An 18,335-nucleotide genomic window follows, 5' to 3' on the forward strand; every position below is an offset into this window, starting at 1 on the left:
CCATGATATATCTAATGCCTTGGAAATTATTTTTAGCCTTCTCACCATTAAAATAATAAAATAACTAGACAAGTTTGGTATGGGCAGAATTGTACTGATGAGGAGAATGGTATTACCAGGTCATTTTTGACAGTAAAAACAAATGCCAAAAAAACATGTTTTGCAATTTCACCACACTTGTAATTTTTCTTCCCATTTTTCAGCACACTATGCTGGAAAATGAATAGTTTCATTCAAAAGTGCAACTAGTCTCACAAAAATAAGTCCTCATACAGTTATGAACAGAAAAGAAAAAAAAAAGTTATACTCTTGGAAAAAATGAAAAAAAAATATTCCATGTATGGAAGGGGTTAAAAGTGAAAAAAAGTTCTAAAATGATTAATCTTAGAATGATTTTTTTACATAACAAAAACCTGGAATTTTAAGAGGGTGGTGCTGAGTTTTATATCTATTGTAATATGCTGCTCTCAAAAGCAGTGCGTAGTGTGGAGGGCAAAGAAAGTACTTTGCCCCCCAAATCGGGAACCATTACCACTCCCAGAGTCCCTCCTACTTCTCTTATATTGAAACCCTTATTCCCAAAACACATCTACAGTAATTTGAGGAATATACTGATACAATTTGACTACCTAATTTTTTCTACTTTTTGCTAAAATAAACACATAAAGTGTTAAACATAAAATGTTAATTTTTAAGTAACTTATTTTTTAATTACTATTTAATCTTCTTTGGTAACCATTTTATTACACTGGCCATATTTGTAGAAATAACCCTAAGCAAACCCCAGTCCTGGGCCTAACCCTCGCCATAAGACTAGCTAGGATTAGGAAATGTGTAAGGATGCTAACTCAGCTCTCAGTAATGAATGATTCAGTACGGTCTTCATTCAATAGCTACTAATCTTCTATCCTCTCCGTCACTCCTTGTGCAGAGTGCAGCAGTCGAGATGAGTTTACTGTAAGCTGCTGCACTCTGCATAGGTAGCAACCAAGATCGCAATACCTATGTAGTAGTTGATGACAAACTCATCTCATCTGCTGCACTCTGCATAAGCACTCACTGCAACACTCCAAAAAGAAGCATTGACACTTATTTGAGGGGGGAGGCATGGTGGGGAGGAGGGGTACATTTTGAACCCCCATAGATGTTAGTTATGCCCCTTTTTCCAATATATATAATATATTATATAATAATATTTTATTTTATGATATTTATTGAATGGCGTCTTATAGAATTTTAAGAACAATTCTTTTCTGCTGTTTTTTTAACTACAAGCAATTGTTATTGGCCGGACAAGGGGGAAGTATGCTTTCATACACGGACAGCGAGGTAGGTCTGCACGGTTCATAGGTGTTACTGTTTTTTGTTTCAGAAGTACATGATTGGCATCCGTTGTCCACACCTTCCAAAGCCAACAAGTGATTCATCCTAAGGAAAAATAAAATAATAATGGCAAGTCATAGTCATCAACTGAAATACATGATATTCTGTAAACGTTTTAAAGGGGTCAGCGTTTTATTGAAATTTAATTATATTTAATTGGAGCAGCAAAAAAAAAATCTATAACAATACATGGCATTGGTTTTTTTTTCTCCTCCCTAAGAAAATTCATATTTTATGAAATTTAGATTAAGTAAGCTGTTCATTTTAATTAAAGATAAACATTTTAAATTATGGTAGTATGTTAAAAACTGTTAACAGAACATTAAAAAGAAAATAGTGCCTAACTAGTGTTGTGTTCTTTTATACTTGGGGGTCATTGAGTTTCATACTCTGCACCTTTCTTACAGTTCCCAGGACCGACCTGGCAAATCAGGACTTTTAGCAGCTGTGAACATCTTTTTATCCATTTTGCTTTAACATTGTTAGTTTAGAAAAAAAATATCAAATCAGACCATTATAAGGCGGTGTAGCGAATGTCAAATGTTGGCTACTTGTTTACGGAGCAGGCTCAGGAGCTGAGTCCTCACCATACCCGGCAGATGTTGGCTGTTTAAGGCTATGTTCACACGTTGAGTTTTGCGGCTTTTTTTTTTTTTTCTGCACACAAAACCTGCTTTCTTGGGAGTAAAGAAGCTGTTTACAAAAAGCAGGTTTTTCTGCTTATTTGCTGTTTTTATTGTCTATTGTGCATGCTGATAAATTTTAGTGCCCCCCCCCCCCCCAATCATGATGCGACTTTCTTAAGGTTTTTGCACGAAAAACGCAGCAAAACCTGATACCTGCTTTTTTTTTTTTTTTTTTTTTTGCTGTGTTATTGCACTTACTCATTGCTTTCTATGGGTGAAAAAAACACTGAAAGAAGTGACATTCTGCAGTTTTCAATTCAGCCAGAAAAAAACAAGGGGTGTGCATGCATGAGATTTTAGATTTTTTTTGCTTGTACTGTAAAACGCAGTTTTAAAATTTGCATTAAAACAATCAGTATTTGCCTGTAACAGTAATGGAAAGAGTTCCGATCGCTGCTGTTTAACTCCTTAAATGCCGCTGTCAATTTTCGTCAAGAGTTGCCATGTGAGCCAGGGGTCTGCTGAAGCAATGAATGACTGCCATGTTGTAACTTCTGGGAAGCAAAACTACAGTTCTATTGCATTATATAGAGCAAGCAAACATACAGGTTCAAATCCCCTATTGAGTTAAAAAAAAAAAAAAATCAATAAGTGGAGAAACAAGTGTTTAAAAAAAAAAAAAAAAAAAATTACAAAATAAAAATTCAAATAAACCCCTTTAAAATAAAGAAATACAAAAAATACTTTCAGTTCTACCATTGCCATGAAAATTCAATTTAACAAATAAAATCATTTACAGCAAACAAAATAACATAAAAAAAGTCTTAAGAATGCAATAAAAAGACATAAACACACCATATGCATCCCAAAATAAAACAGGTCTCCACACAAAAAGAGACCCTCAAATGGCTCCATTGGTGAAAAAATAAAATAAAAAAGGGGATTCAGAAAATGGCCATACAAGTCAAGTTTAAATAGGAGATATATATATATATATGGATATATATATATATTATTAAAAAAAAAACACTTTACTTCTTTCCTTTTGGTATTGCCATAGTAATGCTAACCCAATGAACCATTTTGCATTTTTACTCCAATAGTGCTGTAATAAAGAATAAAAAACCAAGCATTGGTGGAATTGCATTTATTTAGTGTTCGTTGCTTCTTTCAACGCACTTGGAAGATTTTTTTTACTGTTTATCAGCACATTGTGTGGTTAAAAAAACACAAAGCAAGAGCTAATGTGATGTTGTGAACATAAAAATAAGTTTTTACTTTTGGAAAAATGGGAGGATACAACTGAAAATGCAAATTAAAACTTGTGTAGCATTCGGACGGGGTGAACAATAGTTGTTGTAACACACAAGTGAGATTTATCCAAACAAGAAGGTATTGTTGGGTCATATTTAGAAGATTGCAAAATGCAGGAATTTACTAACATTTACGATTTATGATCCTTCTGAAATGAAGATGAAAGGTAAGTCACAGAACATAGCTTAGGTTTGTGTTACTGGTCCTTTACTATTCTGTTTACAGACTCTGGAGCTGAGCGTCTCCATCCGCAGAGGATCGAATGTGAGTTGGTTTTTCTGAAATCCGCAGTTCCACACAAATTCAAACAATCTCTGGGTTTGATTTTTGAAAATTGACAAAAACAAAATGTCATCTCCTACATACATGCAGCATACTCAGTGAATAAGCTAATGGTGTTATGAGCTTCCTATGATGCCTGACGGGAATCCAATCACATGATGTAGAAAATCTAATCAGGGAAGCATGCAGGCAGGATAAAATAAAAAATGGCCGGCAAAAGAACGCCACTTTATACTCCTACTGTGTAGGGATAGGAGCTCAGAGCACACAGGATAGGGATAGAAAAAGAGCGAATGCAATTGTGGTGTACTACAGGTCCTTCTCAAAAAATTAGCATATAGTGTTAAATTTCATTATTTACCATAATGTAATGATTACAATTAAACTTTCATATATTATAGATTCATTATCCACCAACTGAAATTTGTCAGGTCTTTTATTGTTTTAATACTGATGATTTTGGCATACAACTCCTGATAACCCAAAAAACCTGTCTCAATAAATTAGCATATCAAGAAAAGGTTCTCTAAACGACCTATTACCCTAATCTTCTGAATCAACTAATTAACTCTAAACACATGCAAAAGATACCTGAGGCTTTTAAAAACTCCCTGCCTGGTTCATTACTCAAAACCCCCATCATGGGTAAAGGCCCCGTCTCACTAAGCGATTTACCAACGATCACGACCAGCGATATGACCTGGCCGTGATCGTTGGTAAGTCGCTGTGTGGTCGCTGGGGAGCTGTCACACAGACCGCTCTCTCCAGCGACCAACGATCAGGGGAACGACTTCGGCATCGTTGAAACTGTCTTCAACGATGCCGAAGTCCCCCTGCAGCACCCGGGTAACCAGGGTAAACATCGGGTTACTAAGCGCAGGGCCGCGCTTAGTAACCCGATGTTTACCCTGGTTACCAAAAAAAACAAACACTACATACTCGCCTGTCGGTGTCCAGGTCCCTTGCCGTCTGCTTCCTGCTCTGACTGAGCCGCCGTACACTGAGAGCAGAGCGCAGCGGTGACGTCACTGCTGTGCTCTCACTTCTCACTGTACGGCCGGCAGTCAGTGAGAGCAGGAAGCAGACGGCAAGGGACCTGGACACCGAAAGGCGAGTATGTACTGTTTGGTTTTTTTTACATTTACGCTGGTAACCAGGGTAAACATCGGGTTACTAAGCGCGGCCCTGCGCTTAGTAACCCGATGTTTACCCTGGTTACCAGTGAAGACATCGCTGGATCGGTGTCACACACACCGATTCAGCAATGTCAGCGGGGCCTCAACGACCAAAAAAAGGTCCAGGCCATTCCGACACGACCAGCGATCTCGCAGCAGGGGCCTGATCGCTGGTACGTGTCACACATAGCGAGATCGCTATGGAGGTCGCTGTTGCGTCACAAAACTTGTGACTCAGCAGCGATCTCGCTATGTGAGACGGGGCCTTAAGACTAGCGACCTGACAGATGTCAAGAAGGCCATCATTGACACCCTCAAGCAAGAGGGTAAGACCCAAAAAGAAATTTCTCAACAAATAGGCTGTTCCCAGAGTGCTGTATCAAGGCACCTCAATGGTAAGCTGTTGGAAGGAAAAAATGTGGCAGAAAACGCTGTACAACGAGAAGAGGTGACCGGAACCTGAGGAAGATTGTGGAGAAGGACCGATTCCAGACCTTGGGGAACCTGAGGAAGCAGTGGACTGAGTCAGGCGTGTGCAGGAAATGGGCTACAGGTGCCGCATTCCCCAGGTAAAGCCACTTTTGAACCATAAACAGCGGCAGAAGCGCCTGACCTGGGCTACAGAGAAGCAGCACTGGACTGTTGCTAAGTGGTCCCAAGTACTTTTTTCTGATGAAAGCAAATTTTGCATGTCATTCGGAAATCAAGGTGCCAGAGTCTGGAGGAAGACTGGGGAGAAGGAAATGCCAAAATGCCTGAAGTCCAGTGTCAAGTACCCACAGTCAGTGATGGTGTGGGGTGCCATGTCAGCTGCTGGTGTTGGTCCACTGTGTTTCATCAAGGGCAGGGTCAATGCAGCTAGCTATCAGGAGATTTTGGAGCACTTCATGCTTCCATCGCCTGAAATGCTTTATGGAGATGAAGATTTCATTTTTCAGCACGACCTGGCACCTGCTCACAGTGCCAAAACCACTGGTAAATGGTTTACTGACCATGGTATTACTGTGCTCAATTGGCCTGCCAACTCTCCTGACCTGAACCCCATAGAGAATCTGTGGGATATTGTGAAGAGAAAGTTGAGAGACGCAAGACCCAACACTCTGGATGAGCTTAAGGCCGCTATTGAAGCATCCTGGGCCTCCATAACATCTCAGCAGTGTCACAGGCTGATTGCCTCCATGCCACGCCGCATTGAAGCAGTCATTTCTGCCAAAGGATTCCCGACCAAGTATTGAGTGCATAACTGAACATTATTATTTTATGGTTTTTTTGTTTGTTATTAAAAAACACTTTTATTTGATTGGACGGGTGAAATATGCTAATTTATTGAGACAGGTTTTTTGGGTTATCAGGAGTTGTATGCCAAAATCATCAGTATTAAAACAATAAAAGACCTGACAAATTTCAGTTGGTGGATAATGAATCTATAATATATGAAAGTTTAATTGTAATCATTACATTATGGTAAATAATGAAATTTAACACTATATGCTAATTTTTTGAGAAGGACCTGTATAGTGTTCATGTACCACATTGAAAATGAGAGTGCTAGTCTCAGTCTGTGAATAGAAATCCAAGATTCCTGTAGTAGGGTCACATCATCACCACTCGGTGTCTGGCCATGAATTTATACATCTGTCATATACTGAAGCAACAGGACTTTAATGTCGGCTTTTTTGTTTGTTTTTCACACATTGACAAGGAGGGGAAGGATTAATCCACTCGTAGATTTTGCAGATAAATTCAAATTCTGAATTCAAGGCTTGTTTGGTTTTTTTAAGAGAAATCTCCCTAATCCTGAAACGTATACTAAAGTGTTTACCTGCTACAGTATACATATTGTTTTAACCCCTTAGTGACTGAGGACATTTTAACATTAAAATCTATCCCAATATGTAGTAGGTATAATAATAATAATATCAAATACCTCCAACTAGAAATGTAGTATAGTTTTTTGATTCGCTATGTATTTTTCCTCATGTGCAGACATTGCAGGATCTTGGGTATCATGAGGCACAGGAGGAAAAATACATAGCAAATCAGAAAAACTATACTACATTTCTAATTGGAGGTATTATTATTATTACTACACCTATTACGTATTAGACTAGGATCTTGGAGATGTCAATACCCCTTTAAAGGGAATCTGTCATCCCAAAAATCGTATATGAGCGAAGGCCACTGGCATCAGGGGCTTATCTACAGCATTCTGTAATGCTGTAGATAAACCCCTGATGTAACCTGAAAGGTGAGAAAAACAGGTTATATTATACTCACCCAGGGCGGTCCTGGTGCGGTCCAGGTCCGATGGGTGTCGTGGTGGGTGTCCGGCGCCTCCTAGCTTCATATGATGACGTCCTCTTCTTGCCGCGGCTCTGGCGCAGGCGTACTTTGCCCTGTTGAGGACAGCAAAGTACTGCAGTGCGCAGGCGTGGGCCTCTCTGACCTTTCTCGGCACCTGCGCACTGCAGTACTTTGCTCTGCCCTCAACAGGACAGGGCAAAGTCCGCCTGTGCCGGAGCCGCGGCAGGAAGACAAGAGGACGTCATCGTAAGAAGATGGGAGGCCCCGGACCTGGGTGAGTATAATCTAACCTGTTTTTCTTACCTTTCAGGTTACATCGGGGGCTTATCTACAGCATTACAGAATGCTGTAGATAAGCCCCTGATGCCGGTGGCCTTAGCTCATATATAAGATTTTTGGGGTGACAGGTTCCCTTTAATGACAAGGCCAAACTTTTAAAATCTGACAAGTGTCATTTCATGTGGTAAAAACTCTGAAATGCTTCAAGGTATCCCAGTGATTTGGAGAATGTTTCTTCGTGAAAGACTACTCCACGATAGTAGTAAATTTAGGTCACTATGTTTTGCATTTGTTTGTGAAAATATTGGAATTTTTGAGAAAATTTTGAAAAAATAGCATTTTTCAAAATGTCAATCTTTATATCCTTAAACCAGTTAGTCATGCTGCTCAAAATAATAAATAGCATTTCCCATATGTCTACTTTAAGTCTGCATCATTTTTCAAATTTCATTTTATTTTATGATGATGTTATACGGGTAAAAAGTTTAGCAACAATTTCCTATTTTTCCAAGAAATTTACAAAGCCTGTTTATTTAAAGACTTATTCAGATGTAAATGCATTTTGAGGGGCCTATATATTGGAAACTCCCACAAGTGACACCATTTTAAATACCGTACCCCTCAAATACTTAAAAACTGCGGTCACTACATTTTTTAACCCTTCAGGTGCAACACAGGAATTAATGCAAAATTGAATGAAAAAATGTTGCTTTAGCTTGAAATTTTTTCACTTTTGTAAGAGGTAACATGAAAAATAGACCACAAAGTTTGTTGCCCTCTTTCTTTTGAGCATATTGATACCCCACATGCAGTCATAAAGTTCTGTTTCAATAAACGGAAGGGCTCGGATGGGAAGGAGCGCTACTTGGCCTTTAGAATGCCGATTCCATTTGAATAGATTCTGGGTTATGACATGTACATAATATTAAAGACCCATGTCGGAGACAAGTATATCCACTATTCAATGATAAGACATGAGAAAGTGGGCAAGCAAACATCCACCCCATCTGGCTCAATAGAAGCTACCTCAGTATGCAGCAGTATAACGAGTAAATAATACAAATTACCAGAAGCAGAAAAGATGGTTGCCACACACCGACTACAGCGTCCCTCCTCACCCCAACGCATGTTTTACATCCAGCTTCTTCCGGGGGTCATAACCCAGCATCCCCCCTAGTTAGGGTGCTCTTGCACTTTATTGTGTTGTACATTTACGGGTTTTATAATAATTCTATTAAATAAAGCATTGTATGTTTTAACTTTATTCTGGACCTCTTCGTTCGGCAACTTGTATGTAAGGGTACCGTCACACAGTGCCATTTTCATCGCTACGACGGCACGATCCGTGACGTCACAGCGTCGTATGATTATCGCTCCAGCATCGTAGACTGCGGTCACACTTTGCAATCACGGCGCTGGAGCGATGCCGAAGTCCCCGGGTAACCAGGGTAAACATCGGGTTACTAAGCGCAGGGCCGCGCTTAGTAACCCGATGTTTACCCTGGTTACCAGCGTAAACGTAAAAAAAACAAACAGTACATACTTACATTCCGGTGTCTGTCCCCCGGCGTTCTGCTTCTCTCCACTGTGTAAGCACCATAGCCGGAAAGCAGAGCAGTGACGTCACCGCGTCACCGCTGTGCTCGCTTTCCGGCCGGCAGGCGCTCACAGTGCAGAGAAGCTGAGACGCCGGAGGACAGACACCGGAATGTGAGTATGTACTGTTTGTTTTTTTTACGTTTACGCTGGTAACCAGGGTAAACATCGGGTTACTAAGCGCGGCCCTGCACTTAGTTACCCGATGTTTACCCTGGTTACAAGCGAACACATCGCTGGATCGGTGTCACACACAACGATCCAGCGATGTCAGCGGGTGATCAAGCGACGAAAGAAAGTTCCAAACGATCTGCTACGACGTACGATTCTCAGCAGGGTCCCTGATCGCTGCTGCGTGTCAGACACTGCGATATCGTAACGATATCGCTAGAACGTCACGAATCGTACCGTCGTAGCGATGAAAATGGCATTGTGTGACGGTACCCTAAGTCCAAGTATGTTGATTATGTGATGTGAAGTGCCAGTCATTAATAACATTTGGACATTTTTGAGTTCATAATCTTTCTCATGCAGATACCCTGAGCCCTAATCCCATGGATTTCTGGGTCAACAAGTTGGATCAGTGAGAACAACTGGTTCAGTTTGCTTTGGGAGTAATGTCCTGTCCAGCTTTCATTGTCATGTCAGAGAGGGTATTCAGTGCAGCTGGTGGATTTGTCACACCAAAGTGGACCAAGTTATCTTCCATAAGTGGGAAAACCTAACATATTCTCAAAATGAATCTGTTATGGATCTGTGCAGACTTTGATGCACCGACGGCCTATGCTAATGTTTAAATTGGCCCTGCTATCTGCCTGCATGACTATCTGTTGATTGTTGTTTACACTGTTCTGCTAACTCCTGTACCAGTAGACCACACTATGGTGGGCATCGATTCCTTGTTTGTCATGTCATCTATACTATAGTACTGCTGTTTCCGAAACTCCTATTTCTGAAGTACAGAATAGAAAAAACAAAATAAAAACTTTATCAAAAAATATTTAAAAATACTCATTGGTGTCCTCATGTATCATAAAATATATCACAATAATATATAGAGGGATATTATGAGCAAAAATTGGTATAAATACTCCTGCGTAGGCCTCAGGGCTAAAAGATATGACATTACAAAAATTGTAACAAAACAGCCACAAACTCAGTGTAAATATAATTGTAGAAGACTGTGTAAATCCCTAAATACACTGCTCAAAAAAAATAAAGGGAACACTTAAACAGAATATAACTCCAAGTAAATCAAACTTCTTTGAAATCAAACTGTCCACTTAGGAAGCAACACTGTTTGACAATCAATTTCACATGCTGTTGTGCAAATGGAATAGACAACAGATGGAAATTATTGGCAATTATCAAGATACACTCAATAAAGGAGTGGTTCTGCAGGTGGGGACCACAGACCACATCTCAGTACCAATGCTTTCTGGCTGATGTTTTGGTCAGTTTTGAATGTAGGTTGTGCTTTCACACTCGTGGTAGCATGAGACGGACTCTACTACCCACACAAGTGGCTCAGGTAATGCAGCTCATCCAGGATGGCACATCAGTGCGAGCTGTGGCAAGAAGCTTTACTGTGTCAGCGTAGTGTCCAGAGGCTGGAGGCGCTATGGGGAGACAGGCCAGTACACCAGGAGACGTGGAGGGTGCTGTAGGAGGGCAACAACCCAGCAACAGGACCACTACCTCCGTCTTTGTGCAAGGAGGAGCACTGCCAGAGCCCTGCAAAATAACCTCCAGCAGGCCACAAATGTGCATGTGTCTGCACAAATGGTTAGAAACTGACTCCATGAGGATAGTCTGAGTGCCCGATGTCCATAGATGGGGGTTGTGCTCACAGCCCAACATCATGCAGGACGCTTGGCATTTGCCACAGAACACCAGGATTGGCAAATTCGCCACTGGCACGCTGTGTTCTTCACAGATGAAAGCAGGTTCACACAGCACATGTGACAGAGTCTGGAGATGCCGTGGAGAGCGATCTGCTGCCTAAAACATCCTTCAGCATGACTGGTTTGGCAGTGGGTCAGTAATGGTGTGGGGTGGCAATTCTTTGGAGGGCCACACAGCCCTCCATGTGCTCGTCAGAGGTAGCCTGACTGCCATTAGGTACCGTGATGAGATCCTCAGACCCCTTGTGAGACTATATGCTGGTGCAGTTGGCCCTGGGTTCCTCCTAATGCCAGACAATTGTCTCATGCCAGACCTCATGTGGCTTGAGTGTGTCAGCAGTTCCTGCAAGATGAAGGCATTGAAGCTATAAACCAGCCTGCCCGTTCCCCAAATCCGATTGAGCACATCTGGGAAACCATGTCTCGCTCCATCCACAGTAAAGGCAAAGATGATTGGCCTCGGGGAGACCAAAACATCCAACACCGCGGAGACACCATCACGTGTTTCTCAACGCAGTGATCCAGAACACTGCCCCCATCCCTTATGGGAAATATGCAAATGCATGTAAGATAGCTGCGGAGACACCATCACTTGTTTCTCAACGCAAGCAGTGAATAGCCAGGCCTTTCCCCGGGAAGGAACAACGACGGGAAGGGCAGCATCCAATAAAGGAAAACATCCAACACAGGAAAACCACCTATGCCAAGCATGGTATCCATCCACAGACAGCTGTTTCGGGTGTTTGCCCCTCATCAGTGTGGAGTAGGAATCTGGCTATTAGGAGCAGTGCCTAGTAAAAGGCTGTAAAGGTATCCATCCACAAACGTCACCACAGACTGTCCAGGAGTTGGCGGATGCTTTAGTCCAGGTCTGGGAGGAGATCCCTCAGGAGACCATCGCTGCCTCATCAGGAGCTTGCCCAGGCATTGTACAGTAGGGAGGTCATACATGCACATGGAGGCCACACACAATATTAAGCATCTTTTCCTTGTCATGAGGCATTTCCACTGAAGTTGGATCAGCCTTTAATTTGATTTTCCACTTTGATTTTGAGTATTATTCCAAATCCAGGCATCCATGGGATATTCATTTTGATTTACATTGATAATTGTTATGTTTTATTGTTCTGAACACATTCCACTATGCAATGAATAAAAATTTTCAACTGGAATATTTCATTCAGAGATATCTAGGATGTGGGATTTTAGTGTTCCCTTTATTTTTTTGAGCAGTGTATATCCCAAAAGATTCTCTACCTGGCCGTGGAGATTGCACCCCTGCTGAACTTTGACTATCCTTACATGCCTTAATAATATCCCTATACACTTAAAAAAAACAAAATTACCTATCACTCCTCCAATAGAGTGTTAGATTTATAAATGATATCTTAGAAACACTAAACTCCTCTGATAGGGTATTAGATATACAAAGACATAATAAAATACATCTCATTCCTCTGATAGTGAATCTAAGCGGTCTCTATGTGATTCTATAAAACCCTTAATGACCAGTGGTCCCACTGGTCATATATACAGTGGGAAAAAAAGTATTTGATGCACTGCCGATTTTTACAGTTTTACTATCTACAAAGAATGGAGAGGTCTGTAATTTTTATTGTATGTCTCCCTAATTAAAGTGGTAATTTTTGGTTGGCTTTTAAAAAATGCATTCATCATTTAGCAAAGTGCCGAGCTCTTTATACTCCCAAACAGAGATAATTGTTGCACCCAGCCATGTGGAAATGCCCAGGCTTCTTCCCTCTGCACCATCTGTCTATAACCAACAGTAATTCATGCATCTATGTTCCCCAAATGAAATAGATATACACTGTGTTCCAAATTATTATGCACAAAGAGTTTAGAAGTGATAAGGTTAGAATTTTTTTGTTTGTCATTTAAACTCATTGATGGTGATGTGTGTCAGGGCTCTTTATATCACTGAAAGCAATTGCAGATACCTGTGCAAATGAGTTTGGCAGGTGTGTCCAAATAAAGGCAAGACTACTTAAGAAGGCTGTTCCACATTATTAAGCAGCCTACATTTTTTGCCAAAATGGGAAAGAAAAAGGATGTGTCGGCTGCTGAGAAGCAACAAATTGTGGAGTATTTAGGTCAAGGCATGACTACAATCAACATTGCCAAGACACTTCATCGTGATCATCGCACAATCAAGAAGTATGTAGCTGATTCCCAGCACACACGTGTGCGTGCTGATAAGGAAAAATTGAGGACTCTTTCCAACAGGCAATTGCGTAAGGTTAAAAGAGCAGCTGCAAAAATGTCTTGTCATAGCAGCAGACAAGTTTTTGAAGCTGCCGGTGCCTCCAACGTCCCCAGAACAACAAGATACAGGGTCCTTCAGAGGTTTGCAGCTGTGCGTAAGCTATCCTGTCGACCACCTCTATCCACTGCAAACAAGCAGAAACGGCTCCAGTGCGCCAAACGATACATGAAGACTGACTTCCAAACTGTTTTGTTCACCGATGAGTGCCGTGCAACGCTTGATGGTCCAGATGGATGGAGTGGAGGATGGCTGGTTGATGGATACCCCATGAAAACACGGCTAAGGCGCCAACAAGGAGGTGGTGGAGTAATGTTTTGGGCTGGAATCATGGGGAGAGAGATTGTCGGCCCCTTTATGATCTCTGAAGGGGTAAAGATGAACTCCATAATCTATGTGGAGTTTCTAAAACAACACTTCCTACCAAGGTTCAAGAGGAAGAACCGTGCTTTCCGCAGCAAGATAATTTTCATGCATGATAATGCACCGTCTCATGCTGCAAAAAACACATCTGCATCTCTGGCTGCTATGGGCATAAAAGAGGACAAACTTATGGTGTGGCCACCATCTTCCCCTGACCTCAACCCCATTGAGAACCTGTGGAGCATCATCAAAAGGAGTATCTATGATGGCGGGAGGCAGTTCACATCTAAGCAACAGCTCTGGGAGGGTATTCTGTCCACATGCAAAACAATTGACGCAGAAACCATCCAAAAACTGACAAATTCAATGGACGAGAGAGTTCAGAAGCTTCTTTCGAACAAGGGGTCCTATGTGCAAATGTAACATCACCTAGAATAAAGTTTTCTCTTGAAAACTGATTTCATTTTGTAATAAGCTGATAATGCTTATAACTTCACAATTGACCATTTTTTTTGTTCAAAATGAAAAAAAAAGGTTGAAAACTCTGCTTTGCATAATAATTTGGAACATGCATTTTGAGTGTTTATTATTTTTTTTTTAAAGATACTGTTTTCATAGGCAGTTTGTTCCAAAACATTGCAATTATACTAGAATAGTAGATGACTGGAAAATAACAATGACTGCAATTCAGATAGGTAATTTAGAGAAAGTATGAGGAAATATTATTTGCATAATAATTTGGAACACAGTGTACAATTCAAGTAGCCTAAAAAGTCTAATATTGCAATGTGTTCTTAAATATTCTGTTGGTTACCTCTGGTTACCATCCTTTTCCCTTAGCCAGATAGGTTGAAGTAATTTAGACATTTAAAAAGCTGTTTGCATTATTGAGCTCAAAACGTGTTGAATTGACACCAAGCGGAACTAACAGTGTTCTACACATTCATAACCCTTTTTAATTATGCAATTAACTAATTTATTTGCCACATTACAAATTTTCTGGGAAACTTTGGCGAATTGGAATTTCGAAGGATCGGCTCATCTCTAATAGAAACCTCTTTTGTTAGAAGTTGAACTTACGTGGGTACTTCATAGATGTAGTCTAAAACAAGAAAAACAGATTATTAATATTAAAACAAATACAACAGAATTATGGACCATAGGTGCTCAATGGTCTCAGTGCAAACTTATGTCAACATCAACCTTTAAAAACGTGATAAGCTTATATTGCAATTTACCATAATGTTCTAATAGTTTTCATAACATATAATTAAACTTTGGAATCATTTAAATGGGGAGGTCTGGATTTGAGAGTCAATTTCTCTTAGAATCTTTTTATTGGAAATCCCTTCAATGATATTCAGTTCACAAGAAATCCTGCTGAATCCCTCAGCATTTCAGAGTATTTTTTTATCTTGAATAATCTACTCTGAAAATTTACAGCACATTGTAAAAAAAATTATATTTAATATTCCATTTATAACAAACGACAATTTACCTTTCTTTTTCTTCTTTTTGATGATGAGGGCAATTACTAGAATAATGACGCTCAGAACACATAATATAATGATTATAAGTAAGTACATTGGTATCCCAAGACCTGTAGAAAGAGAAGATGTGAGATGAAAATGCTAGTGGGAAATACAAGATATTCCATTATTTACCTCCTTTTGTGTCTATGTTCCATTTACATTTTAATTTTGGGAACTATTTTTAAGATGTTAGAAAACAAATATTTTAGATTTTCTCAACTCCACGCTTTGCTATTATTAAAGACCTCCTTAAAACATTTCCTTAATTTCCTAGTATTAACAATGATGTGGCCAGTAAAACCAGAGTTTGATAACAAAGCTAGCTTTGCTGCAGTTCAGCAGTAGTTGAATAAATCTTTATGCTGTAAGTTTCTTCTAGACTATGCTGTATCGGAAAAATTGAGCTCCCGCCCCTGTAAAAATTCTACAGCTTTTTATACTAATATACAGTATATTTATGGTATATTAATTTATATTAAATAAATGTAAATTATAGGCTCAATTTCATGTTCTAAACATGAACCCTCAAGATATAAAAACATAACTATATTGTTATAAAATAATACAATCATAGTTACTGTAGACCACTAGCAATATTAGGTATAAACTTCTTATACACTTTACCTACCATATATCCTTTGTACATGTACGGTGTAAGTCAGTAGCGGGTATATGGAGTGGGCTCACGGGGTATTACAGCCAGGACCTGCCTCTAACAACCTCGGGTGGTGTGTAGTATTAACAGCACACCGGCATGGAGCGTATCTACTGGCGTGCCCATGAGTTGATCGGGGAGCTGATAGGTTGCTATGACAGCAGAGCGTCTGTTGAAGACCTCCTTGCTTGTCATTACAGAGCACCCTTGAAACCTTGCCTGTGCCCTGGCTTCCCAGGAGACGGTGATTTTTACATAAAAGTTCAAATCACCCTCCTTTAAAAATAAAGATAATAAAAAGAAAAAAAAATACACATTCAGAAAAGTTCAACCTATCAAAATCTAAAAACACCTGACGTTTATTGTAAACAACATAAAACAGAACAAAAATACAAAAACGTGAAAATTACATTTTTTTTAGTCTCCGCAATACTACAGAAAATGCTGTAGCAAGCAATTAAAATGTCATATCTACAACAAAATGGTATAAATAAAAATGGTGGCTCGCCCCACAAAAAATAAGCTCTCACATGGCCCCATTAACTGAAAAATGAAAACGTTACAGGTTTCGAAAAATGACAACTTGATAATAATAATAAAAAAAAATTCAATGGATATAACAGAAATGCTATCACTAGCCCAAAAATTACTCTATTAAAAAGGTAGTTCAGTGTTAGTGCCTGTTTACTACAGTTCTTCGCAAAGCAGTTGTGCCACCTCTCTAGAAGTTATTTCACTGCTGACAGGTTTTATAAAGAATGGGAAGATTTTATATATTTTATATTGTACAGTAAAATATATATACGGTACTTTCTGGTATTTTTTTTTTACAGCCTATAAATATAAACCAGTTTTCCCGTTGACAAGCAGCTTTCCAAAACGCCTAGTTGTAGTTTATATACTTTTCACATTTTATAATTACCTTTCTTTTGAGCAATTGCTGCATTTGTGTAGAGTATTCCCACAGAATATAACGTCATCCGAGTTGTGTCTTCATTAAGTTTTCCAATAGTTGTAAATTTAGTTGTCTGCACTGCGCTGACTGTTCCAACATGTGAGATTCCTTCAACAGAACAGAATTAGTATTTGATTTCAATTCACACTTAAAAATCCATCCTTTGAAAATGTCATATTGTGTGTAAATGTCTGACTCTTCAGTAGAGATGAATAGATCTTTTGAAATTTGAATTTGCTGACATTGATGAATTTCCCCCCAAAAAAATCGATATGTAAACAAATTAATTGTTGTGAATCCCAGTACAAGAAAGCTTGGAAGATGCACGTTGGGGAGAGAAGAAGGAGAACCCTTTGGACAATAAGAGTTTAAACTTTACAGGTGAGAGAGGAACTTCCTGACCATAAGAGCTTACGCTCTACAGACGAAAGAGATTTGCCCAGTGACTCTGAGATGGAAAACGACTCTACCGTACAAACTGTGCTCTGCTGGGAATCGGTGATATTAGATGGCCCAGGTACTGACCACCAATCTGTAGGATGTCCTAGCTGGAGAGCATTATGGGGAGGCCGAGCAGCAACGCAAAATTACTTTGGCTTACTCTCTGATGTTTCAGCAACGTGGGAAATGGTGCCAGGAAATACAAGCATGTGTTGCAGCTGTCAAACAGCCATGAGACATGCAACGCGGAGACTCTAACGTATTATTCGAGCAAGCCAAAGATACTCGGTTAGCATCCGAGCATGCCGTAATAACACCTTATCCCAGCACGCTCGCTCATCACTAGCAGCCACTAAACAATGTTTGGAGCTACAGTTTCCCACTCTGTATATTGGCTACATCCAGCCACTGAATGGTGGGGCGCCATGTGTCAGACCAACAAAGACCTCATATTGATTGCCTTTTCTACAATGGGTAATCTATATGCAAATCCTAGACAACCCCCTTAGGACTGGGCAATTTTTCCTTCAACCCGCATCCTTTTCTCGTTTTTGTTTTTTCCACCTCTTCTGCCAAGAGCCATATCTTTTTATTTTTCCATAGACATAATCATATTAGGACTTGTATTTTTTTTTCGGGTCAATTTGTGGTTTTCATTAACATCATTCATTTCACTATATAATGTACTGAAAACATGGGAAAAAGTTCTAATGAAATTGCAAAATAAAGCAAAAAACATTTTTGGGAGGGATTTGTTTTTACGCTGTTCATTATATAGTAAAAATAATGTACCAGCTTCATTCTCCAGGTCAGTATGATTATGGTGATTGCAAACATGAAGTTTTTTTTTTCCTATTACATGGTGAAAAAAAATTAAGACGTTTGAAAAAAAAAATTGTTTGCTTTCCCAAGACTCACAAACCTTTTATTTTTACTTATATGTAGGGGTGTGAGCTTTTTAGTGTACTTTTTGTTAGGGAGGTGTGATCAATGGAAAATAAAATGCATTTTTCTTCTGTCAAAATTTTTTTCTGTGCAATGTTTACCAGTCGAGTAAATTAATTTTTTATTTTGGCAGAGCAGACATTTATGAAAGTGATGATGCCATATATACATCATACTGTGTGTAGGGGTCTTTGGCATAACAGTGTTTGGGAGCTGTGGTGGCCATCACAATGCTTTGGGGGGGGCAATGGAGATCATAGTGTGATGGTAATCATTCGGTTATTGAGGGCTTTTATGGAT

General features: G+C 39.7%; 1 protein-coding gene across 2 annotated transcripts in view; it reads right to left on the reverse strand.

Annotated features, from left to right (window-relative positions):
- Positions 1-158: 158 nt before the first annotated feature.
- The window catches only part of VSIG4 (V-set and immunoglobulin domain containing 4), a 50,926-nt gene continuing 32,749 nt past the window's right edge, over positions 159-18,335 (reverse strand). For both annotated transcript variants that reach the window (XM_077284898.1, XM_077284897.1), the window contains 4 exons: positions 16,617-16,757; positions 15,006-15,107; positions 14,588-14,609; positions 159-1,428 (listed from right to left, as the gene is read on the reverse strand). In XM_077284898.1, coding sequence (XP_077141013.1) covers positions 1,269-1,428; positions 14,588-14,609; positions 15,006-15,107; positions 16,617-16,757 — 425 coding nt within the window. In that variant the 3' untranslated portion in view covers positions 159-1,268. The remainder of the gene's footprint in view (positions 1,429-14,587; positions 14,610-15,005; positions 15,108-16,616; positions 16,758-18,335) is intronic.

This window comes from Ranitomeya variabilis, chromosome 2, assembly GCF_051348905.1.
Source record: "Ranitomeya variabilis isolate aRanVar5 chromosome 2, aRanVar5.hap1, whole genome shotgun sequence".
NCBI classification, from domain to species: Eukaryota; Metazoa; Chordata; class Amphibia; order Anura; family Dendrobatidae; genus Ranitomeya; species Ranitomeya variabilis.